The 27,211-nt window shown below is 33.5% G+C and overlaps 3 protein-coding genes and 1 long non-coding RNA gene across 4 annotated transcripts; 3 read left to right on the forward strand and 1 right to left on the reverse strand.

Annotated features, from left to right (window-relative positions):
* The first annotated feature begins 3,617 nt into the window (after positions 1-3,617).
* LOC145952161 (uncharacterized) lies at positions 3,618-5,471 on the forward strand. Its single transcript, XM_083064385.1, has one exon. It carries the CDS (start codon positions 3,618-3,620, stop codon positions 5,469-5,471), a length of 1,854 nt encoding a protein of 617 aa, XP_082920511.1.
* A 3,875-nt stretch (positions 5,472-9,346) lies between these two features.
* LOC109816055 (proteasome subunit beta type-3-A) lies at positions 9,347-15,011 on the forward strand. Its single transcript, XM_020380918.2, has 6 exons — positions 9,347-9,611; positions 9,701-9,808; positions 12,249-12,338; positions 13,225-13,309; positions 13,991-14,085; positions 14,704-15,011. The coding sequence occupies exons 1-6, from the start codon at positions 9,424-9,426 to the stop codon at positions 14,750-14,752; spliced, it is 615 nt and encodes a 204-aa protein (XP_020236507.1). The 5' UTR covers positions 9,347-9,423; the 3' UTR covers positions 14,753-15,011.
* Positions 15,012-15,933: 922 nt separating this feature from the next.
* LOC145951711 (uncharacterized) lies at positions 15,934-20,271 on the reverse strand. Its single transcript, XR_014429599.1, has 2 exons — positions 19,002-20,271; positions 15,934-17,850 (listed from the first exon to the last, which is right to left on the reverse strand). It is a non-coding gene; the product is annotated as an uncharacterized LOC145951711 (long non-coding RNA).
* A 983-nt stretch (positions 20,272-21,254) lies between these two features.
* On the forward strand, positions 21,255-22,244 carry LOC109816071 (uncharacterized). The gene has a single exon (XM_020380935.3). The coding sequence runs from the start codon at positions 21,446-21,448 to the stop codon at positions 22,049-22,051; it is 606 nt and encodes a 201-aa protein (XP_020236524.3). The 5' UTR covers positions 21,255-21,445; the 3' UTR covers positions 22,052-22,244.
* The last annotated feature ends 4,967 nt before the right edge of the window (positions 22,245-27,211 follow it).

Here is a 27,211-nt window from a genome sequence, read left to right on the forward strand (position 1 = left end):
CAGCAAGTATCGAGGGCGGGGTACGGGGAACATAAAACCCACCCTTGTCCCACCCCGTTGCCATGCCTACCTTTAAGCAGCTTGAAATCCTCCAACATATCCTCATTGCAAAAGCACATTCATAGTAGATGACAAAATACAACACCCAATAATCTCAATAACATTATCAAGACAACCAATATTCAGAAGGGCATCCTGAATGAAATCCCACCGAAGTCGATCTTAATAGTCATTAATCCATAACCCTTTTTATGCCTCATGGCATAAAAAACTTCCTAAGCTAAGATGATATTATCCCTAATCTAGTAATTAGGGATAAAGCTAGATTAATAAGGGCTCACTAAAGTGTCCATCAAAGGCCGCAATCGATGCACCAAAAGCTTAGTGAGCACCTTATAAAGAGACATTGCATAAACTTATAAGATGAAAATCCTTCAACCTAGATACATTCTCCACCTTAGGAATGACAATAATGAGCATTGCATTAATCTTTGCCAATCGCAAAGGATTTCGAAAGATATCATGCACCAAAGCCAAAAAACTATCCCCGACCACCTCCCATTGAATCTAGTAAAAACTAGCTTGAAAATCATTTAGCCCTAAAGCGTTAAAACCCTCAATACTATTAATAATTCCATATACCTCTTGTTTAGAAATGGAAGTGGTTGAGCAATTGATCTAATCAACAATAAGAAAAGGAAACATACCATGTAGAGGGAACACCTAGTAGACCTCTTTAATAGCAAACAAACGCTTGTAGTATTGCGTGACCATACCTTGTAGAGCACTAGGATTAGAATTCCAACAACCCTCATCATCTTGGAGGGCCTTCACCTTATTATGTTTCCGCCTTATCACAATAGACTTGTGAAAAAAAATTAATATTCCAATCCTAAAAAACAATCAATGAGATCTCACTTTTTGGAACCACAAAAGTTCCTCCTAAAATAAAATTGTTCCATACTCTTTCCAAATATATGCTAAAATGTCCTCGTGAAATTGACTCCTACTAAATGCTAAGTACTTAAACAAATGAGCTTAGCTTTCAATCCTCATGATTTAACCAAGATGCCTCAGAATGAAAAGGTCGACGAGATAGAGACCTAGCCACAAATCCTAATCTAACTGATGGAGGACCATCCAAGGAGGCTACACACTTGAAGACCATTGGGCCTTTAACTAGGTCCATGGTTAGGAGGCTGGAGGAGGCTTCTACAGAGGAGGTGCTTCTTAGACCTATGTTCTTCATGAGCATGGAGTATGATCCCTCTTATTAGTCTCTTAGCTTCCATTGTATATATATTGTATAATACTTGTACATAGTAGTTACTTGTATAAGTGTATTTTGCCTTTATATTTGTGAGACACTTTCTTTTTTTTCTTATAGGTCATACCTTTAGGAATTTAGGATATGTTACTTGGAGACTTTTGCTTCATTTGACCTTGTATTAAGAGTCATTGATTTTTATATTTTTAGTAGCAGAAGTGGGGTGACAAATGGTAAAACGTGTAGGTATAGCTAGTAATTGGGCCTTTGGTGGGCCTAGGCTAAATTTACATATTAGGCTTGTTCTCCTCCATTTTTTTTCTAAGAAATTGATTTAGCTAGGTCTCACCATCACTTGCTGAACCTAACTAAACCAATTCCAGGAGTTTTGGATTGGATTAAATGAAGGAAACAAGCTTGGCCAAATTACCTTTGGCTTCTCCCACACACTTGGATAGCTTGTGCTACAAGCTTCTATCTTAGCTTGCTCCCCAAGTTTCAAAGCTAAAGCTTGTTCCACAAGCTTCCAAGCTACTAGACCGGTTAGTTTGAGTGTAAAAAGGCTAACCATGGTTCTCTTTAAACCATGGTTAGCCTACCTTGCACCACAAGCCACTCCCTCACTATATAAGTCTTTTCCTTCACTTTGTAAACACTTTTGATGCATCTATTGAGAGATTTCTGAAAATTACTCTCAAATTTTCTTTCTTCCAATTCTCTTGTCCTCTTTATACAAGAGTGTGGTGAGTTTTGAAGTGGCTAATCTTCCTCCAAGGAGTGGTGCCACTTGAGATTATTTTTCATCTTCTAAGGTGAACCTTGGAGCTTCTACCTCCATTGGAAGCTTCAACAAGGCTTAACGAGAACCAAAGAGTTAAAGATCTAGGGAGGAGCTTGGAGAAGATATCAACACCAATCCAGTTGTTCAACAATTTTTCCATCACTAACCAGTAAAGGTCTATGATTCAATTTATAGAACGAAAGATAAAACACAGAAACAACCTGAAATCTCACCCTCTAGTGTAAGTTAATCAACACCCTATCCAATCTCTACTCTAGGTTCCCTTTTCATCAAGAAAAAGGATAACCTTAGAACCTAACATCAACAAGTTCACAATCATTAATCATTCCCCGAAAACTAGCAATACTCCTGAATGAAGGATTATTAGAGCCACCAGTTCTTTCATGCTAATGATGGATAGAATTAAAATCTCCAACTATAGCTCATGCCCCATAAATGCCATATGCAATGTTGCGAAGAACGTCCTAAAACCCTTGATGTAACTGATAATAAGGACTATTATACACCACTATAAGAAACCAAGAAATATCATTCTTCCACCGAATACTTTCATATGGACACGGTACCGCAAATTTCCAAGAATCTCAACTTTTGAAATGCTAGAATTCCAAAGACACCAAATCCTGCTAGAGTGACCTAAAGCCTTCTCCACAAAAGCGCCCATCCAACCTAATCTTCTTAATAATCTTTATTGTTGTAGTCCCACTAACACGAGTCTCCAATAGAAAAATTAACAAAGATGCATATTCTACCATAATATCCTTGATCAAAGCAGCAAAACTCCTATTTATCATACCACAACAATTCCACGAGATGATATTCATTAAGACTGATGGAGGGTAATGGCGTCGACTGACCTAGAAGAATCCTCAATGCAAATAAGCATGTCACCATTGTCCAACACAACATTCTCTATATTATTAGGGGAAAGAGGAATAAAGGATGAACCTCCCAATATAATTACATTAAGCTTGTTGCTAGGGCAAACAAAATTTGCAACAGGTAAGCTATTCACCATCGCAAAGGCATCCCCCGTACGTTGGAGTATTTTGATCAAACGCAATTCTTCCTCCTTGGTTAGTTGTTTCTCCTTTAGTATCACTGCCTCATCCACCATCGAAGTCTTCTATGAATTGATTTAACCCTGAACTACTCAACCTTTGCTGATAGCAGCAAGCCCATTGACTCAAGCTCTAGTATAGATGAGGCTGGATCCATTAGTACCAGGCCCAAGAGGGAGTACAAGAAACCGAGCTATCTCAGTGACTTTGTCACAAAATAGGGATTGTTATTTAGTTTCTTATTTGCTGAGGTGTACTTTCTAGATATTTCCTAGTATGGAATATTTTTCTGTTATTACCAAATCATGTACAACCAATCATGTGGTGTCATGAGAACTTTATATTCAGCACAGTATGAATGAAAAAGGCAGAAAAAGTATTATCTAATTTTCTCTCTTTTACTTTTCTAGGAGGTCCTTGATCCTCGAAATCAAGGCAAGTACTCATATACTATCAATTTGGTGCTCTCGTTGCACTTTCCTTTTCCATGGGTGACCACAACACACGTTCCAAAACCATTGATGATGCCCTCCTCAAGCTTACCCAAAACCAGTCCATTCTCACTGCCTCCCAAACAGACCTCAACACCAAGCTTGATTCCCTCCTCACACAACTAGCCAACACCGCCTTCACCGCCACACCCTCCTCACCGCCATCAGATCCACCCTCCTCTACCTTCTTCAAACCCCATATGAAACTCGATGTTCCCCGTTTTGATGGCCATGATGCAACCGGGTGGATTTTCAAAATCACCCAATTTTTTGAGTACCACTCCACACCTGATGACGACCGCCTCAAAGTGGCCTCCTTCTACATGGACGGCGTCGCCTTGAGCTGGTATCAATGGATGCACAAAAACGGCATGATCAAGTCATGGAACGGTTTCATTGAGGCCCTTGAAACCCGTTTTGCCCCTTCTTACTACGAAAATCCTCGCGGCTTACTCTTTAAGCTCACTCAACGAGGGTCGGTCAATGAGTACCTCACCGAGTTCGAGCGGCTTGCTAACCGTAGTCTTCCTCCTTCATTCCTCTTGAGTTGTTTTGTTTCAGGTCTCTCTCCTGACATTAAAAGAGAGGTCCTCGCCTTACAACCTCTCACTTTCAACCAAGCTGCTGCCTTGGCCAAACTACAGGAAGATAAGTTCCTGGATCAGAAACGCCTCTTCAGATCTCGTCCTTTCTCTCCTTCCCCATCTCAATCTACCACCCCACCACCACGTCCTCTTCCTCCCCTCCTCCCAACACCACCTAAAACTAACTACAAAAAGCTCACCCATGAAGAGATGCTGTCCCGTCGCGAGCGTGGCCTCTGTTACAATTGTGACGAGAAATTCCACCCCGGTCACAAATGTAAGGCACGTTTCTTTCTTTTGGTTGCAGAGGAGGATGACGATTCTACCACACCTGAACCATCCCCACTTGACCCAGACCCGGATCCACTTTTATTAGATAATGCACCTCCAGAGCTCTCTTCAGCCCAAATAAGTTTCAATGCTCTTTCGGCCCTTCCTGCCCCTGAAGCACTTCGGTTACCGGGCCTTATTGCAAAACAACACGTTTCTATTTTAGTAGATGGGGGAAGCACTCACAACTTTATTCAGACCCGTATTGCCAAATTCCTCAACTTACCTATGCAGCCCACAGCCACTTTCAAGGTAATGGTTGGAAATGGCAGTGTTATTGAGTGCACCAATATTTGTCCAGTTGTCCAGCTTAGCATCCAGGGTCATATTTTTGCTGTTGACTTACACGTGCTACCCATAAGTGGTGCTGATGTGGTTCTAGGCATTCAGTGGCTTAAACCTTTGGGCGCAATTGTCACTGATTACTCCAAAATGTCCATGCGGTTTGTTAGGGATGGACAAATGATCGAACTCAAAGCCAACTCTCCTTCTGGGCCTAGTGATATTTCAGCCCAACAGCTTAAACGAATCTTTCAAACTAATTCTGGGGCTGCCTACTACCACATCCAGGTATTGCCTTCCTCTCCTACTCTCCATACGACCTCCCTTACCCACCCCATTCCACTCATCTCTTCCCTTATCCTCAAATATCAACCATTATTCCTACCACCACATTCCCTTCCACCCACCCGTTACACTGATCACCACATCCACCTCTTACCCAACTCTTCCCCCGTCAACGTACGACCTTACCGATATCCTCACTACCAGAAATGTGAGATTGAAAAGCAAATTGAAGAGATGCTGCATTCTGGTCTGATCCAACCAAGCAATAGCCCATTCTCATCCCCTGTTCTCCTTGTCAAGAAGAAGGATGGTAGTTGGCGTTTTTGTGTCGATTATCGGGCACTCAATTCCATATCGGTTAAAGACTGATTCCCACTACCCACCATTGATGAGCTCTTAGATAAATTGGGTGGTGCACAATGGTTTTCCAAGCTGGACTTACGACAGGGCTTTCACCAGATTCGTATGCACGAATCTGACATTCATAAGACAGCTTTTCGTACTCACTTGGGGCACTATGAGTACAGGGTCATGCCTTTCGGCCTTTGCAACGCACCCTCCACATTTCAGGCTACCATGAACGAATTGCTCAAGCCTTACCTACGCAAATTCGTTATCGTTTTCTTTGACGATATCCTGGTTTATAGCCCTTCCTTGGATGATCACTTAACTCACTTGGATTTAACCTTTAAAACACTTCTTGCAGGTCAGTTTTTTTTGAAGGATTCCAAGTGTCTCTTTGCCCAACAGCAGCTTGAATATTTGGGTCACATTGTGTCCTCTAGAGGCGTGGCGGTAGATATCTCTAAGGTCCAAGCCATGGTGGATTGGCCAACCCCAACTTCTGTTAAGTCACTAAGGGGATTTCTGGGCTTGACAGGGTTTTACCGGAGATTTATCAAGGGTTATGCATCCATTGCCTCTCCTCTTACTACATTACTTAAGAAGGATTCCTTTTGTTGGTCCCCTCCAGCCCAACTTGCATTCGAGCATCTTAAGAAGGCCATGACTGAGGCCCTGGTCCTTGCCCTTCCCGATTTCAACTTGCCTTTTCAGCTTGAAACAGATGCTTCGGGTACTGCTATGGGTGCGGTTTTAATGCAAGAAGGTCACCCAATTGCTTTCTACAATAAGCCTTTTTGCCCCAAGCTCCTTCGATCATCCACTTATGTCCGCGAATTGCATGCCATCACCTCTGCTGTTAAGAAATGGCGGCAGTATCTCTTGGGACACACTTTTGTCATCTTGACTGATCACCGCAGTCTTAAGGAGCTCATGTCTCAAGTTATACAAACACCTGAGCAGCAAATCTATTTGTCCAAGCTTCTGGGATATGACTACACTATCCAATACAAAGCTGGGAAACAAAACGTAGTCGCCGACGCTCTCTCACGACCTGCAGAACATACAGAAGGCAGCTATTTTATCCTCTCTATGCCAAGATTACTTTTCTTGGATCAGCTCCGTAAGTCTCTTCAAGAGAGTCAAGCTTTTGTTTCATTATTGGCCGCTGTTCGCTCCAATCCCTCCGATTACCCTTGTTACAGCATTCACAATGGGTTCCTTTTATTCAATGGCAAGTTGTGGTTGAATGTTGATAATCCACTCATCCCTCTTCTTTTGGAAGAATTCCATAAAACTCCACTAGGAGGTCACATGGGTGTATCCAAAACCTTGGCGAAGGTACAGGGCAATTTCTATTGGAAGGATATGCGTGCATCAGTTCACAAATATGTCTCTCAGTGTGGTACTTGCCAACAAACTAAATATGAGACTCTGAAACCGGCTAGCTTGCTGCAGCCACTTCCACTTCCTAATGACACTTGGGAGGACCTTTCACTTGACTTCATCACAGGGCTTCCTCCGTCTTCGGGGCAGACGGTTATTCTAGTTGTGGTTGATCGCTTTTCAAAGGGGGCTCATTTCGGAACGCTACCAACCCACTTCACTGCTTACAAAGTGGCCCAATTGTTCCTTGATATGGTTTGTAAACACCATGGCATGCCTCGCAGCATCGTCTCAGATAGGGACCCGATTTTCATTAGTAAATTCTGGCGTGAATTGTTTCGTTTGAGCGGTACGAAGCTGCGCATGAGCACTTCTTATCATCCTGAAACCGACGGGCAAACTGAAGTTCTGAATCGTACGCTGGAGCAGTACCTGCGTTCGTTTGTCCATGCTCAACCTTCTCAATGGGGCAGGTTTATTTCACTGGCTGAATGGTCGTATAATACCTCCACTCACTCTGCAACTGGAATGTCCCCTTTTCACGTTACTTTTGGCAAGCCTCCACCCTCCATTCCTTTTTACTTGACAGGTTCTTCTGCAATTGAGGCTGTTGATTCTCTCCTCACTGCACGACAGGATCTCATCTCTATGCTGTGCAAGAAACTTGAGAAGGCACAACAGAATATGAAAACCATTGCTGATCGTAAGCGTCGTGACCTTGAATTTCAGGTTGGTGATTGGGTTTATCTCCGCTTACGACCCTATCGGCAGCGATCACTTTCTGCTGCTACTAGCCCCAAGCTTTCCAAGCGATACTATGGGCCATTTCAGGTTGAGGCTCGCATTGGACCAGTGGCGTATCGTTTGTCTCTTCCCCCAGACTCAAAGATACACCCCGTTTTTCATTGCTCGCTGCTGAAACTTCACAAGGGACCCTTGCCTTCGACCCCTGACCCGCTCCCTCCTCTTGCTCAAGATCACATGCCTATCATTGAGCCATTGGCAATCCTTGACACCAAAATGGATGCCTCTACTGATCCCCCTACCAGGCTTGTTTTGGTTCAGTGGGCAGGATTGTCTCCAGAGGATACTTCTTGGGAACACTGTGATACACTCCTCTCTGATTATCACCTTGAGGACAAGGTGCTTTCCGCAGCAGTGGGTATTGATAGCAGCAAGCCCATTGACTCAAGCTCTAGTATAGATGAGGCTGGATCCATTAGTACCAGGCCCAAGAGGGAGTACAAGAAACCGAGCTATCTCAGTGACTTTGTCACCAAATAGGGATTGTTATTTAGTTTCTTATTTGCTGAGGTGTACTTTCTAGATATTTCCTAGTATGGAATATTTTTCTGTTATTACCAAATCATGTACAACCAATCATGTGGTGTCATGAGAACTTTATATTCAGCACAGTATGAATGAAAAAGGCAGAAAAAGTATTATCTAATTTTCTCTCTTTTACTTTTCTAGGAGGTCCTTGATCCTCGAAATCAAGGCAAGTACTCATATACTATCATTTGCCCATACTACTTAACAGAACAATATTTTTGGGCCTAGAGGAGTATGCTAGGGGCAATGGGGTTGGCCCAACCGAGACCCCTATTTTAACTTTTCCTTGACTTGAAGACTTGGTACATCCTTTGTGAATAGGATCGTCTATCTGAAACTGTTTTTAGCATGCCAAGGTCCCCATTTGTCAACAACCCTTTTTTCATGGGATGTTTCTACTTGCGATAAACCAGCATCCAAGGTCTAATTGCATTCTCATGAACCTACTTTGTAATCTCTACTACATTAGTTGCCAAATTCAAAAAAATTTGTGCCTTACTTGGAGATTTATTTTCAAAATTTGAATTTTCTATTACATTTCCAGCAGCTAATGAGTCATTGTCTCTAATGGATCCCTTCTCATCAATTAGGATTCACTATGTTTTTAACACCATGCAAGGGGGACCATCAACCTTCAACCCACATACAATTTCCTTTTGCACATATCCTCCATATAAAAAACACAAAGAATGTAGTCCCTCATGCTAAATATTTAACAATTAGCCCCTATCAATAACCTTAGGTAATAAAGGCTTATCCAAATTTACATTAAGCTTACGTTTCACTTTTCTAATACTATGAAGAAGCAAATCCTCCTCCTTCATAGAACCCTCCATGGGAATCCCGTAGAAACCCTACTAGAACCCATTTTTGAAAAATATTTGTAACGTAGGTTATAAATTAACACTAAATAGATAATACAACAATTAACATTAATAATATTTAAGTTAATTTATTTTTAGTTTTAATTTATCACATAATAGTTATAAAATAAGATAAAAAAATAATAATTAAAAATATAATTTAACTTACATATTATTAAATAATAACTATCATGTTATTTTATAAAATTTAAAAAAATTGCAAATTAAATATTAGATGAAAGAAAATTGTAAGCTTGGAAATAAAAGAAGGAATTTAATATATTTATATTTGGTGGCTTAACCACAAAGAAAACTAGGATGCTCTTAAATACAAAATTTCATTTCACGACTTAACTAACCCTTGAATCTGCTTGTGCGATCAAATTGAAAGCATAAACATGTCGATCTTCGAGTACAACGGAAGTGCCGTCGTGGCCATGGTCGGCAAGAACTGCTTCGCCATTGCCAGCGACCGAAGGCTCGGCGTTCAGCTCCAAACCATAGCCACCGATTTTCAACGCATTTTCAAGATTCACGATAAGCTCTTCATCGCTCTCTCTGGCCTCGCCACCGATGCGCAAACACTGTGCCTACCCTTTGCTCTTCTTTTTCCTTCCCAATTTTCAATTTTCAATTTTCAATTTTTTTTAATTGGCTTTCTTTCTTTCCGTTCAGGTATCAGCGTCTCGTTTTCCGCCACAAACTGTATCAGCTTCGCGAAGAGAGGGATATGAAACCGGAGACCTTTGCCAGCTTGGTCTCTGCTCTGCTCTACGAGAAAAGGTAATGCCATTCAGATCTGAGGGGGAAAAATCTCTCTTTTCAAGGAATATGTGTTGAATGTTTTACTTTTTTGCTGTGGTTTAAAATGGGGTTTGCCTAGTGAAGTCGTGTGAATGAAATTTGATTATGGGTTGTTGCTAGTGAGTTTTGAATAAATTGATTGATGCCCTTGTTTATACAGTGATTTTTTCTGTATATGATTCACGGTTTGCTTTCAATAGCTCGCTGGGGTTAGACACTTTTTTATGGGGTAAATTTGTTTTTTTTCCCCCCAAATTTAAAATTGATTTTATAGTGTTAAATATATATATATATATATATATATATATATATATATATATATATATATATATATATATAAATTAGTCTCTTGGCACTAAAGTCATTAGTGAATCTGTCAAACAAAATTTACCTATTACTTAATCTGTCACACAGAGCTCACTCATTAGTGTCCTAGTTAGTGAAAATGTCATATTAAACTTAGCTACAGTTGTTAAGGAGTGTATTGTTAGTGTTTTTCTAATAAATATTCCTTTCGGAACTTAGCTGAGACTTGAGAGTTTCTTTTGCAAAATACCTGTATGTAGAAATACCTACTTTTCTTAGGAGCTTAATTATTCCCTTTTGTTTGTTGCTTACTTCAGTCCTTTACATACCCCTTCCCATTTTTCTTGTTCCCTTTAAAAACAGAACATATTACGAGGAAGTTTAGTGTCCTTGTTTTGAATATAAAATATGCATATGGCATTCCGGAGTTGGTTACTCTACATGTTTTTCCATTTTTCCGTCATCCTTCCTGTTTAAATTTTTATGAACAAAACAGTTTATTATGAATTTTCTTGTGACTTGACTTGGCTGGATAATGAGCTAGATTTTGGTCTTAAATAAATAACTAAATAAGAAGCAGGACTGTACATAGTGGTGGAATCTGGTTTGTAATTTGTGTACTCGAGTACATTTTCTTACATGAGCTTACTAAGGCAGTGTTTGGCTCATCTTGTTTTTTTTTTTGGGCTTTTCTTCTTAAAAGGAGAAGTTGGGGCAAACATTTGGATAAAAGCTCTGAAGGAGTTTAATTTTTGTAAAAGAAAGGAGGTAGGTGGGTGGGGGATTTAAATCTAAAATTGCTGAAGTTAGGGCCTTTGGGGATTTTTTTAGTTGTAAGTTTCAAAATTTTCAAAAACTGCAACCAATTTTTAGTTTTTGATTTTTCTCCTTCTAATTTTAGTTTCAAAATAAAACCACTTTTAAAAGTTCCTTATCCTGATAAAACTAGTTAAAGTGTGTTTGTGCAATAGAATGGCGACAAGGATGATGGTGGTGGTGGCAGCACTAATGGGAAGGGTTATTTCCAAATGCAACGAGATTTCTTTTTTAAACTAAAAACCAAATTTACACATCCTTTTTTTCTTGGTTTTGAAAATGAATATAAAAGTGTTTTGAAACTGAGTTAAAAATCATTTCAGCTCCATTTTAGCCAAACATGTTTTTTTTTTTAAATTGCATTTGAAAACTAAAATCTAAGAACTCACAACCACCCCAGGTAGAACTTCTACTCTATTTTAAAGCTCTTATTTTAAACTTTAAATAACTTTTAAACTAAAAAAAAAAAAAAAATTAGGTCAAACTTAGCCTAACACATGTCAAAAAAGTAACTGAGTCCAGAGTTATGATAATATTAGTCTAGACTCTAGATAAGATTTTTCATTGCATAACATGTAGAGGTCTTATTAATTTGTTTTTGCAGCTTAACTTTAATAGAGTTTTTGTAATTGAAATGAAACTAAGTTATCAGTGTTATGTGAAAATTTATTTTAAACATGGTTTGACTAATTGTCTTTTTTAACTCAGCTTATGGTGAGAAAGTTTTGGTTGCATTGTGGTTTGGATCTCCCTGATGGGAAACTGTAAACTGTTACCCACCATTCTGATGGTGGAGGGCATCCTGCATGGTACTCTTTTGGAAATTCATTGATCCTCACCATTCTAATGGTGGAGGGCAAACATGATCGGGAAACTTATGATTTTGTTTTGAGTCTTGTGATTAAATTGTTTTGTTTTCAATTCCTAGTTTGAAACTATGAGTGTATATACGTATGTACATTCATACATATATATGTCTGTCTATACACACACACATACATGTGTATGTGTTTGTATTTATATATCTCAAAATTTGATCTGATATGATATTGTGTACAGTTCACAACTCAAAAATTAGCTTAGGAATTCACAATTTTCATGCTGACGACCAATAGCTCATTGTAGGTTGAAGTTGATCCATGTTAAATTTTGTATTTATTTTTGACTCCCTTTTACTTGTTTAGATACCTGGTTACAACAAATCATAGTAAACTATAAGATTTAGATTTTTCATGTTATGTGAATTAACTCTAATTTGAAACACTGAAAACAAAGTTTGCATTCTTTTGCTTTTCAGGTTTGGTCCATATTTTTGCCAGCCTGTAATTGCTGGACTAGGGGACGGAGATAAACCATTTATTTGCACAATGGATTGTATTGGAGCAAAGTAAGTTGAATTATTCTAGCCCATATTTTCTTGTTGAGGGAAGTCAGTATGTGTTACAACTTGCACATGTTAGCAACGTGAGCAATGTGTAGTATTAATGTATAATGCCATTTTAGTGATATGTATGCGCCATATACAATTCTGAGCAATGGTTTTTTCTTTGCATTTTGCTGAAAAGTCTGATGCTGTGGGGTACAACATGGTCTACATATTTGAACAATTTTTCAGACCTCTGTTAATTCCAGCTACTTGGAGATCAGACATGAGAACTAATCTTAGAAATGTTTGTTCTTCAAATCTTCAACAAGTAAAAAAATTAAATGTGGGATTAATTAAAGATAAAAGCAAGTTGGAGTTTGACAAAACATGGTTTAAAAAGTGATGGAGATAGACCAAATTTGTGAAACTAGAAGATAAGAAATATGTATCCTCGTAAATATGTAATACTGATACATGTTGCTGTGTTTTGTTGGAACAGAAATTCTCTTCTCCACATTTTAAAGTAGGTTTCTTTGACACAAAATTTCATTTAAGATAAGATCAAGTGTTGGTGCATGTTTCATGAAAAGAAAATTGCCTTTTTTATCCGGTTTCACTAACCTATGTTAAAATAGCAGCTTTGCTACATTTTTATTTTCTTTGCTGCTATCTGTTTTATTAGTTTGCTTAGAAGGATTCCCTATCCTCCATTATATTCTGTCTCTCCCCCTCTCTTACATGCCTACTTTTGTATCCTCTAATCTGAAAATGTTCTAGATTTATGTAGTTTCGATGGTGCCTTTTATGCAAGATTGTTGTTCCCTTAAATTAAATAACCTGTAAGTTGTATATTGTCATATGAGTTGGATGTATGTAATTCTTTATCTTGCTATTTTCTTGTATGCAGGGAGCTTGCAAAAGATTTTGTTGTTTCTGGCACTGCATCTGAGTCGCTATATGGTGCTTGTGAGGCGATGTTTAAGCCTGACATGGTTGGTTACAAAGATTAACTTCTTTTGTGTTTTGTGGTTTTGCAAATTGAACTAGTCATGTTCTACAATACTTTAACATGGATAATTTCTTGCAATCGACCCAGAACACAATCCATTTATGGGTACTATTGCAGACATTATGTTGCACCATTCTTGTAGACTAAGCTTAATTGTGACGGTATAGATGAATAATCAAAGCATCATAAGTTTTAAAGCCTAATAAGTTTGATTAATCATAATGCAAGTGAATTCACGGTGATATTTTGTTTGGGAGAGAAAGTTTGTATAAATATATAATAAAAGGCTATTGCATATGCAGACACATATGAGGTTAATTTTCAAGTAGTTATCAAATGCAGCATTAGTGCAATGGAAGTTTGGTTGACGTGTTAAAAATACATAAGCCAGCCACCGATTGGGCTTGGGTAGCTGTTGTGATACAGCTCACTTGGATCCCTCTTCACATTTGGGGTCCTAATAGTTAGCCAAAGGGATTCAAAGAGAAAAGGCCATTAAAGCTTTAATAGTTCCTTGATTTTGCTGTCTGATTTTAGCATCAAAATTTTCCACTGTCATACTTGTGATCCAACTTCAAAGATTTTTAAGCATAGTTTCTCAATGTTTGTTAAGGGGACATGGCTTATATTTTTTTTTTCTGTTTGGTCTGTAATCTTGACACAGGAACCAGAGGAATTGTTTGAGACCATCTCCCAAGCGCTGCAATCATCTGTTGATCGGGATTGTTTAAGTGGCTGGGGAGGACATGTCTATGTTGTGTAAGCTTACAAATTCTGATTCTTTTAGTGGTTTGGTCTTAATACTTCTACATGCTGTTATCAATTTCCGAGCAAAGCACATGAACTGTCCTACGTTTACTTTATATGTACTTGTCCATCATAGAAGCCACTTGTCAGATGTTGTGAAAATTAATTTTGACAAGACATGATGAAAACAAATCCTGAGTGGGGAAGTCCACTAGACCTGAAGATGTTGAAAGAGAAATAATACTCTATTTATTCCTGAAGATGTTTGTTCTCCTTCCTCTTTTAATTAATCTTTTGATTCCTATACTTGCGTCAAATTTTTCTTCTAGTTTCTATACCTAAAAGTTCTCTGTTTTTAGTTCTTATGAGTTATTTTTTTATTTTTTTTATTTTTATGTTTTAGTTCCTTTTAGTTTTTGGCGGGGTGTAATTCGGCCACAAAATGTTTGTGTAGGAACTAAAACTTATAACTCTTTTAGGTGTAAGTATAGGGATCAAAAGATTAATTAAATCTTTTGTTTTACTTTTATTATTATATTTCTTCCTTGGAAATTTGGACTTTTTCATTCTATGCCTAGTCACAATGTATTATTAAAAGGGCTTATTGGTGTGTTAATTTGTCTTCTGCAGCACGCCAACTGAAGTAACGGAAAGGATTTTGAAGGGAAGGATGGATTAGCTTTTAAGCCGCCTGGGCTGGGTTTCTATTTAGTTTGGATCTGAATGACATTCCATTTACAATCCTTTGTTAAAGGGTACCTTGTTATTGTGGCTCTTTAGATGTACCCTGAAAATTATCTATAGATGGTTTCACTTGTTCTATGATTAGATTATCAGTGAAAGGAGATTCTTGTGTCGGGCACGTTGTGAATTAAATTGAGGTGACCTCTTGGAATGTTTTCAGTGCAAAGAACGTCAATGATACAGAAATTGCCTCATATTTGTCTACCGTTTTTTTCTTCTTCTTCAGCTATCCTTGTATAGATTAATTTCAAAAAAATATAAATTTTTCAAAAAAAAAACCAATTATTTTTCTTTAAATAAGCTTTTTTTTATAATTTTTTTTCAAAAAGTTAATAAAAAATTGGTATTTTCATACTTTAAACACATCTGGTCTAAAATGGAAAGAATAAACACGTATTGACCTGCTTCACGTTAAATATGTTGTAATAGTAACATTTATGGGTTTGTTTGGTTTATGAAAATATTTTCTATTTTTGTTTTTTATTTTTATTTTCTAAAAGCAGTTTTTTATTTTAAAATTTATTAGATTTAGAAATATGTTTGGTTTTGAGAACTTATTCTGTTTTCAAAAAATGAAATAACTAAACATGTTTAGTGTAACTACTTATTATACTGAGACCAAAGGAAAAATTACACGAACCACTTGAAAGAAAGTTGATGCCATACTACAAATTTAAAAGAAAATCTGAGCCAGCAGACATTTTCTTTTAGTAGCCTTGCCTAGTCCGTTAGGGCTAATCAAGCCAGGCCAAATAGACCCAGTTATTGGGCTTTTATTTGGAAAATTCAGCAAGGACCTAATTACAAGTTGTTTGGGTGAGTCCATTGGCACGGCTTAAATTGGCTACTTTAGCTTTTATTGCAAGAGTTAGAGTCATGTGATACAATATGATTTTGAGAAATTTAGGCTGTTTTTTGAGAATAGTAGCGGGGGGGGGGGGGGATATTTTAATGGAGGCAAAAATAATGGAAAGTATAATGACTATAGATTATTACTCTTAATATAGTTCAACTACTATGTATCGGAAATAAAATATAACAATCAATTATCATAGGATTCTCATGCAATAGTTACTTAGTCATTCATGAATCTATATATGTATAAGACAAAAAACATAATACTAAAAGTATAAAATTTCCTCATAGGGTTATATACACACATAATCTACTACATAAGATCCTTAATCGTCAATTAAGCGTATATACAAAATTGAGCTACATCAAAATAATATCTCCAAAGTTGGGTCATCACCAACATAATCTTGCACCGGATAAACAAGTCAACTTCCTAATCATGTCTTACTCACATATAAACTATGATCATTACAGTTTCAACTACAATGAAAAGAAAGGGGTAAGCTTGTGAAGAATCAACATAGCATTCACAACAACTTGTAAAATAAATATAAACAACTTAATCAATATTCAATGTAACTCAACAATATAACTTTTAATTTGTTAACAATATCATCACGCCAACATCACAACAACTTACAACATAACAATAATATCATCATAAATAGCTTTAAACAATTAATGCATCGTTAAGTATATTAGTTACGGAGATCTCCTACAATAAAGGTGAGTAGTATAAGTGATTAGACCCTACCAAACCACAATGCTTGACCTATCATAATTAGGTCAAGTATAGACAACGTTAAGCCTCATAGAGTGTCAGGTATATAACTTAAATTGATTTATCAAGTTTCGTCACTTAAACTAGAAAGTTTAGTATTAATGTCTAGATAGAACAACTTGGATATGAGTCTACCACAATATTAACTTGCAACACTAAGCCTTCTATGGGATTAGCTCATTGATTTCCCTCCAAATACTATACCCTCCAAACCATTTATTAGTCCTCAACCTTGAATCTTACTTGGTTGGTAACTTCAACTACAACATGGATCGATCACACCACCATATTGTTCCACATAAATCCTAGAGGAAACAACTTAAACAATGTAATTATTCTTTAATCTTTATGTATCTTTACTAAGACACATTTTCACCACATGCCTAACAACTTGATTCAACTATAGTATCGTACAACTTTGCAACTTAATCATCTACTAAATTACCTCTTGACAACATAAACATCACTATTCATTACATCAACTTAAAGCATAATGAGTTATCATCAAACAAAATTCATCATACAACTTAATCATCATTTTTCAACTATTAATCAACTGAAAACATCATGTTTTATCATGCAACTCATACACGTCGCAATTTCCAGTGCACCCAACACTATTAAAATAGGGGTTTATTGTCTTGCCCACATCCAGTGCCAATACACCGACACCTTGCATGGATGAGGCAAAGAACTTCTAGGTTTCTTATGCTTAGTGCGGTAAAACTCCACGCTCAACCTCAATTAGGCAAAGTATCTTTCCCTGACTCATGTATGACACCACAATAATAGTGCTTGATGCTAATTCAGGCAGAAATGATTCTTTATCCTCTCACTCAACATCATTTAAACATGTGCTTGACATGATCAAGTTAGAGACAATTCTTTCTCCTCACACCCAGGCTACCAATCCTACGTCATCAGAGTCGATAAATCCCTAACTTGAGTTATGCTCGACACCATGAAGGCGAGCTCGACGTGATGATGAGTTATACACTTGGTAGAAGCTTATTTTAGCTCATTCCACTTGAAATTCAACAAACATCAACATGCAATAGGGAATACAAGACACATGTAACATATAGAACTCGAAAACAACTCCAAAAGCAATAAGCAACCAAAGATTTACAAGAACCATTAATCCATTTTACAACCACCTCCAAGAAACCAAAAACTCAAGTAACCAAATTCTCATGGAATTCAATTCAAAAAAATCATCCTTGATGAATATCAATAACAAACAACCATTACAATCCAAAAATAATCATATAGACAACTTTTCCTTACGTCTAGTCGATTAATTAAGAAAAGGAGAAGGAGAAGGAAGAAATTTGCGTAACTCCACCTTGAGGTTCTTATCTCGAGAGCTCGAATCTCCAACAATCACCTTGGATTAGCTATCAGGACGGGAGAAGGAAATATTTTTAGTACAAAAGAAAGAGAATAAGATTTGGGTTCTAGAGAACTTCTTTCTAATGTTTCTTAAAACATGAATTTACAAGGTTTACGTGTTAAAAAAATCTTATATACCAATCTTTAAGCCGAACCAACTTAACATCTAACTCAAACTATCCTAAACCCTCAAAACTCTAACACAACATCAATAATAATACAACAACATTTAAATTAAAGTGTTATAGGAAGAGATAAGTTAGAAATTTTATATGGTTGAGAAGAGAGGGGGGGAGGAGAAGTAGCTTTTTCTTGTTTAGTTCACAAGGAGAGAAGAGATATTTTAAAAATCAATTTACTTTTGTATCCTTATGATTTTAAATTTTATAACATAAATTAAAATATTAGATATTATATTTAAGTATGAGTAAATGTTAAAATTTAACGATTAGTAAATATCAATTTGATGGAAAGACCAAAATTTTGTAATTTTAAAATTAGAAGAACTAAATATCTCTATTTTAAAATAGAGAAACAAAAATTGCATATGAAATTTAACATATTAATTTATACCTTGTATTAAATGTATGATTGTCTTGATTATAGAGGAAAAAGAAGAATATTTATAAATAAAAAAAAGGAAATGCATATATCATCACTAAAAAGTTAATTAGAAAGGTATTTTAGAATTTTTTCTTTTGAAAAAAAGGATAGGAAGTGTATTTATAAAAAATAGGAAATATATATACTATGAGCCAATAAAAATTAATTACACTTTTTCTCCAATATATTTATACAAAAATATATAAAAAAAATGTATACATTATCACTAGAAAATTAATTAGAAATACATTTTAGAATTTTTCTTAAAAAAAGGATAAAAACTGTATTTATAAAAAAAATAGAAAATAAATATATCATGAGTCGATAAAAATTAGTTGCAATTTTTTCCAATATAATTAAATTTAGATGCGGTTCAACCTCGAATGGAGGAAGGGTTAATTTTTTTAATTTTAAAATACAACTTAAAACAAATAAATAAAAACTAATTAAAAAATATTTTAGAATTTATCTTCTAAAAAAAGGATAGAAAGTGTATGTATAAAAAATAGAAAATGTATATATGATGAGGCAATCGGAAATTATTTTTTTTTACCTCAAAGGGTGGGATAATTGGCCCCAAGATTTAACGTGGCTGCATACACAAGGCAAGATTCGAACCCCTGACCTTACTTAAGCGTGGATCAACTCCTACCGCTGAACCACACGTTTGGAATTGAGGTAAACAGAAATTAGTTACATTTATTGCTCCAATATAATCAAATTTAGACGTGGCCCAACCTCAAATTTAACTAGTTGAACTAATTAAATTATAATATGAAAAAAAATTAAAATATTTTTAATTTTTACAATTTTACTTATTTTATTTGTTAGTTTTCATAATTTAAAATATATTTTTTAGTTCTTATATTTTTATTTTTCAATTTTTTTAGCCTTTATAATTTAATATCAATTTTTAAGTTTTTATAACTATAATTTTTTTTAACTTTTTTGTTTTTTTGTAACATAATTTTTTTTGTGTTAACATAATAAAAGTTTTCAATTTTGTCGAGGTAAAAAAATGTCTCAATAATAAACGTTACAAGTAAGAGTACAAAAAAATACAAAGTGTTAAAAATCTTAATTTAAAATGATTTTAATAAAATAAACTTGACATCAGATATATAAAATTAAATTAATATATCTGTCAACACAAAAGAGATAAATTTATTAAAAAATATGAAGATTAAAAAGATTAAAAAATTGTAAATATAAAATTAAAAAATAGATATAGAAACAAAAAAATTTATTTTAAACTAGAGAATAAAAGGTAAAATAAGAGAAATTGAAAGAATTAAAAAAAAATATATTTTAAAGTATTTTAACCTATGAAAAAATTGTCGATTTAAATTTTAGTTTGGTTGTTAAAAGAATGGTTTTATTTATTTTGCATTCAAATACGATTGTTATCACGCGTAGAAAACAATTTCATTTTTTTCCTATCGCGTGAATCTTTACTTTAATTATTAGTTATATTTTGTGAAGGAGATGAATTACGTTAATTAAGATTAGATAAAATAAATAAACATGTAAATATTTATTTTTTTAATATTAATTAATTAGGTGATAAATGATGAAGTGAAAAGAGAAAGTTGATCTTGAAAAAATAATTTAAATTATTGAAAAATTTAATAGTCTTAAATAAATTAGCTATTTTTTTAAAAAAATAATAACTTAGTTGAAAGGTTTTATTACAAACATAGGTAATACAACTTAAATAATAACCAATCCCAAAAATTAAAAAATAATACAACTAACAATGAGAAGCAATCAAACAATCTCAAGCATGTGGAAAACAAACAACCAAAAAAACATAGGGATGAAAAATGTACCTTGAGCATGCAGAAATGGAAGTTTTGTGGAGGAGATGAATTAGGTTAATGCAACAATGGAAGTCTTGCATGGCGCACTGATGCCACAAAATGGAGAAAATGACCTTGAACGATGGTTGAATGTTGCATGGAGTGGTCGCGACAGTGAGAAAATGAAGAAGTGAGCGCAAAAAGAAAAATGACCATTGGTAGTAAATTAAAAGGAATTTTTACATCTGTTATTGTTGTTGAACTGATATAGAAAAAAAAAAACCATTTTACATTGGTTAAACCACATCCAATATAAAATAATTGATCTAAAGTCATTTTGTTAAATATATTCTTTCTACCGGTGAATACTAAAAATAAAATTATTATTTTTGAAAAAAAGGAAGATAAAGGGGACAGACACAAGGCAAAAGTTCTGTCTCACAAGTGGAGATTATTGTGATTAACAATGTCTTGCCCATGGAGGTTTCTGCGGCTTAGGGATCATGCGAATGAATCATTATGCTTGAATTGGAATTAAAAGAGATCTTATATGATGCATGATATTTTTAAGATTTAATTTAACAATTATACTTTCTGTTAAAAAAATATTTAAGTGTAATTTTATATATATAAAAAAATGTGTATGCACATACATGTCTGTCCCAAAAAAAAAAAAAAAAAAAAAGAAACACACATTTGTAAACAACTTAAGGGGAAAAAAAACAATTTATGGTTAGACGATAATATAAAACATCTTTATTTTAGTTGAATTTAAATAGGAATGAAATATAGAACAAAAGTACATTAGTATATAATTTATACAATGAAGGGTTCACAGCTTAAGGTAACAAACAGCAGCAACTGCTAGCCGAATTCTTCAATTATGGAATAAGGTATATTGCAACTTAAGGATAATGTTTTGCTATATATTGCTTTGCATGTAAACTGCGTTATCCAAAAAGAGAAAAGTTAACGGGTGAGAGACCTAGGAACCCTAGGAACCCTAGGAATTGCCAAGAATCTAGAATATTGACAATACATGAAAAGGGTTTTCTATTACTTGACATGCAAGTTTTGTTCATCCTCAAAGAAATCTCTAAACTCATTCATCTCCACAAATACCACCATCACTTTCTTCTGTTCCAACCCATCAATTTTTTTGTCTAATTAGTAATTACCCTTTTTTTGGTTGTCCTTAATGGAACGTGAAGAAGGCAAACAACCCCCCCAGAAAACCCCTATACACAATCAAAATGAGCAAGTTAATGATGATAATTTTGTTCTAGAAAACGGCTTGCAAGAGCAAAGTGGCACATTCACAACGTTTGCAACATTTGAAAGTGAAAGTGAGAGTGAGTCATCTTTTGGTGACAATTATGATGATGAGGATGCTGAATTTTTCCTGAGCCAAGAGTTTGAAGCAGATCTTCAATTTCTGGAGAGTGAAGGAAGCAATGATGATTATGATGATGAAGGAATGGAAGAAGAAGATGAGATTGATGTGGATGAATTGACTTATGAAGAGTTGATTGAGTTGGGAGATTTTATAGGGCAAGAGAAAAGAGGGTTATCAGCAAATGAAATTTCTTCATGCTTGCATTCTCACACTTTCCATTCTTCTCAAAACAAGAGTGGAATTGATCGATGTGTGATTTGTCAAGTTGAATATGAAGAAGGTGAATCTTTGGTGGCAATTCAGTGTGAGCACCCTTATCATACAGATTGCATAACCAAGTGGCTTCAAATTAAGAAGGTTTGCCCTATATGTAATACTGAAATTTCTGCTCCCAAGATGGTTAGTTAGTTAAGAATATACAAATGGATTTTAGATAGTATTGTAAGATTCATGCTTCCTTAATTTGTCAATAATATGAATTTGAATGAAAATCAAAATAGAGAATATTAATAAAAGCTGCATTTGAGCTTTGTAACATTGTAAATGACAGAAAATTGATGTTTCAAGATATACAAAATGATTGAAAATCACATTACTACTATCCCAATCAAATTCTTAACAATAGGTTAATAATTTTCATTTCTTTAAAAATCAATTCGTTTGTTTATCGCATTAATTTATTTTGAAAATGTAAACTATCCCATCATAATACAATACTGTAAACTTAGGGGGGTGTATTGGTTTAGGATTTCGTAGGATTTTAAAAGACTTTTTTTGAGTAAAAAAATTCATTGGTATTCAATCAGGATTTTATGTCACTTAAAAACAATCCAGTGGTATTCAATCTGGATTTTTAGGATTTTTTAAAGAGTCCATTAAAATCCACTGGTATTCATTTGAGATTTTTTACAACTTAAAAACAATCCATTGGTATTCAAAAATTTAAGGATTTTAAAGGATTGTTGTGTGAGAGGGATTTTGAAAGACTTTCTAGTGTTATCTATAAATACCAGATTCATAAAACAATCCCATCCAAACCCATCGGATTTTGAAGGATTGTTTGAAATGATTTTTCAAGTGTTTTAAGAATTTTCAAGTGAGTTTTTCATCTTTTTTTTCTATGCTCCTGTCTTCTCCATTTTTTCTCTACTAATAATACTACACTATTGTTCATTGCTCATATATAATACTATTCTCATACCATTCTCCTATTTTGTGAAACTCTAATATGTAAATGATAGTTTCATTGACTTGTTTTATTTTTCTGTTCGTTCTCTTTAATTGACTTACTTTATTTTATTCTATGTAGTTGAATTTGTTCCTTTATATAACACAAAAAAATACTTGAAATTTTAACTTTTAAGTGGTAATTTTTTTTATGACACACGTTAAGAAAAGAAAAAGGTGAAAGATGAAATTGATATCATAATCTCAACAATATATATATATATATATATATATATATATATATATATATATATATATATAAAAGATGAATTTGTTAGGGTTTTTGTGAGTAGAATGAGATAAAAATGGATCTTAGTAAGGGGAAGAACCCTCTTAGCATAAAAATTGCGAATTCTCTCTTTCCCTTGAATTTGTTACTCTTATCCCTCCTCCTTTTATGACTCAACAATTATTTTATTTTTTTTACTATGAAATTTTCTTTTTTATTTTTATATTATGAAATTAAGATTTTTTATATTTTAAAAAAAGAAAATTAACATAAGACATTGCAATATCTAATTTTTTAGGGTTTAGGATTTATGCCTTCATTAACTTATTTTTTAAAAAAGAAAATATTGTTAAAATATTTGTTAGAATAATTTATATTTATAAATATCGTTAAAAATTATCATATATATATATATATATATTCTCTATATCTAAATACTTCTGTTTATATAAAAAAAATTATATATCTAAATATTTTTTCAGTATCGAATATACTAATTTTTTTATATAAAAAATTATCTTATGTTTCTATATTTTCGTTTTTACATTTTTTTTTATAATAACTGAGGTATTTGATCCATTTGGATAGCAAAAATATATTTGATCTTGTATGATGGTGTGCTTCTAAAAATAATAATATAATTTTATTGATTTTGTCTATTATCCGTAATTATTTATATAACTATTTTTTAACATATATTGTTTTAGTAATTCAAATGGGAGATTCACAAGGAAATAATAAAGAAAAATGAAAAGAGAGAAAACTATGAAGCTTGGATTAAGGATGATTCCGATGAATTGTTACAATTGATAGTGGATGCTATAAAAAGAGGATAGAATATTATAGAGAATTATTATTATTATTTATCTAGACATTATTTTTTTTATTTATTATTTTTATCTTTGACTCTTTTTAAATTTGAATGTATAATTTTTTTTAAATCTTATCAAATGTCAAAACTCCACAAAATCTCACAGAATCCATTAAAATCCTAATTTAAAAGTCTTGCAGAATCCATTAAAATCCTGATTTTAAGTCTTGTAGAATCTTGCAAAATCTTAAAAGTCATGAAAATCCTGCAAAGTCTTTTAAAATCCGCAGGATTTTTTTTAACTAAAAAAGTCCTTTAAAATCCTAATCCAATACACCCCCCTTAAATTATATTTTTCTGCCTCAAACGTGATTTGAGATTCAAACGGACTATTTTTATGTTTTGCAGTATACTGGTCAGTGAATATATGTAGAAAGCACGAGGCAAAAATTAAATGAAAACCATGTTAAACATGATATCTAAAGTATATATAGAACTACGACATTTTTACTCAGTTTGGAAATTGGAATGCATGAAGTTGAAGATAGAAAACTCAATGGAAAAAATATATTTTAAGAAAATATAGTGATAATTTGAAGCCCATAAAACTATACTTAAGACTGATAATCTGGATTAAGAAAATGAAAATTTGATAAAGAAGACATTATAATTTTTTTAAAAAAAATAACATTATTACTGAAATAATACCAACTAAAGATTTTTTAAAATTTGATTAAAAAAATAGGATAAATAGAAATAAGTTAGTACAAGAGTGAAAATAATTAATTAATTCATGACCAATCCTATATTCAATGTCCTCTAGGTGAAATGATATATATATACTTTTTATATTTTTTTATAATCATGTTATTTATATAAAATTTCTATTAATTTTGTTGATAATTTATTTTTGTTAAGTAACCTAGTTGATTACCCAAATGCCTTGTTTAAGTAGAAGATCAAATCCAAAACTATTCAAATTAATGATTTTTGTGTGTGTATATATATATATATATATATAGACTTTATATTTGTTTTTGATAATCATGTTATTGATAATGTCTATTAATTTTGTTGATGATTAATTATTGTCAAATAACCTAATTGATTATTCAAATGCCTTGTTTAGATGGGAGATGGAATCCAAAACTATTCAAATTAACAACTTGTTTGTGTGTGGTCTTATATATAAATATTTTAAAATAGAAACATTTATAACATAAAAATAATGTATGATTTAATTAAAATGACAAATTTTATTATATTAAATAAATAACATAGTGTTAACAAATCTCATAAAGATGTATTATGTTTTTCATATTCAATTTAATTCTATGTTGTTGTTTATTATAAAGTACTACATAAATAACTTTGAGGACCAAAAATGGTACATCTTCAAATTAGAAGAATCAAAATAGAATAAAGTTTTAAAAAAATTAAAACTAGATTTAAAAAAATTTATAATTAAAGACCAAAACATATTTTAATTATCTTTTATGAATATAATAAAATGATAATAAGTATAACAAAAAGTTATAATTACATCAAAATTTTATATTTAAATATAAAAAAGATATAAGGATAATTTTATTTTTAAAAATAATATAAAAATTTATCACACAAGCATATAATTTTTTAAAGGTTAAAACTCTTATTTGGTCCTTATAATATTTTTTTGTTTCAATTTAGTCCCACTTTAATTTTTTGTTTCAATTTGGTCTCCAATAATTTAAATTATTACAATTTGGGACTTCCGTCCAAAACGACCCGTTCCGCATGCACATGATATGTGTTAATTTTGCAATTGGAACGGACCGTTCTAGATTCAGAACGTCCTGTTCCAGATTCCAAATTTACACACTAATAGTGTAACGAGAACGTCCCGTTCTGGTTTTAGAACGGGCCGTTCTGGTTCCAAGTGTATTCATGAAATTTGATATCCACCTATGCATCCACGTAGCATCCACGTGGCCAACAGTTAACTCCGTTTAAATCATTAGAAGGGAAGTACCAAATTATAATAATTTAAATTATTAGAGACCAAATTGAAACAAAAAATTAAAGTGGGATTAAATTGAAACAAAAAAAAATATTATAAGGGACCAAATAAGATATTTAACCTTTTTTAAAAACGGTTTTGAATCCTTCATGGTCATGGACCTAGAGTGGGCCAGTGGCTAAGTGAGTGTTACACATTTTTATCCCTCTCCTCTCTCATTTATTTCCAACTAAATACATTTACTTTTTTATTATTCTACCTTTTTTTCCCCTCTCCATCCTATTTATTCTGCACCTTAAAGGTAAGGGAGTGCAAACCCATTATCACTTTGACCAAGTACTTAATAAAGTTGAAATAACTTGTAAAGTTTATCGCATAAAAACCCTATTTAATGCTTTTTTTTATCGTTTTAAATCATTTAAATAGTGAAAATATTCATCGTGTGAATAAAGTCTATTTTTTCTACATATTATATAGTTAATTAGTGCTTGCATGATGATTAAATTAGAAGAAAAAAAAAACAACAACAATAACAAGTGATTATGATCATTGCTAGATTCGAAACAGTTCGAGATAGGGTCAAAAGCTGAGGCTTTTGTGACGGCTAGCACCCTTTTTATTTATTTATTATTATCCTTTAAAAGTTTTCTGTTGTTTTCCAAATACTGAATTGTAGACAAAGACAAGTCATATTCTTCTCTTGCCGACCTCCTTCCGCGTGATTCATTTTTCGTCGAGTTTCATATTTCTTCGGCCAAGTGGAACAAAGGAACCAAACGTGTTCATTTCATTTGGACACAATAGTGGTTTTAAGAAATTTGAAAAATGTGAAAATAAAAGAAACTTTACATTGAAAGGTCAAGCCAAGTTCAGTGGAGTTCTTAGTGTTTGTGTTCTTGATTAAACCCGAGTTATATATTCGCTTTCATGCCTCGGACTCGAATAATACCTACCTTTGCTTCAATCTAGTTATAATGAAGCTATTAACTGAGTTTAGTTAAAGGTGTTCCCCACTAATTATAAAGTTGCAAAAACGCTTGCTATGGAATGGAAAAGTTTGCCAAAAGCCTTTTCCCCAATGTGAACTGAAAAGAGAAAGGAGCTTATTAACTTTGTGTGCCATTAAAGTTTGTGTTCGTGATTCTTGTGAGGAATTAGTAGTGGAACTTAAGCGTAATGAGTGAGATCTAACTCATTCGATGGAGCCCACATGTTAGGCGATCCAATCTTTTAACATCAATGTTTGTTTCATGAATAGGGATTTGTGAAAAAGTTTTTTTAAAAAAAAAAAAACATAATTTA

The sequence above is a fragment of the Cajanus cajan genome, chromosome 9 (assembly GCF_000230855.2).
Source record: "Cajanus cajan strain Asha chromosome 9, NIPB_CcT2T_4, whole genome shotgun sequence".
In the NCBI taxonomy this organism is placed as follows: Eukaryota; Viridiplantae; Streptophyta; class Magnoliopsida; order Fabales; family Fabaceae; genus Cajanus; species Cajanus cajan.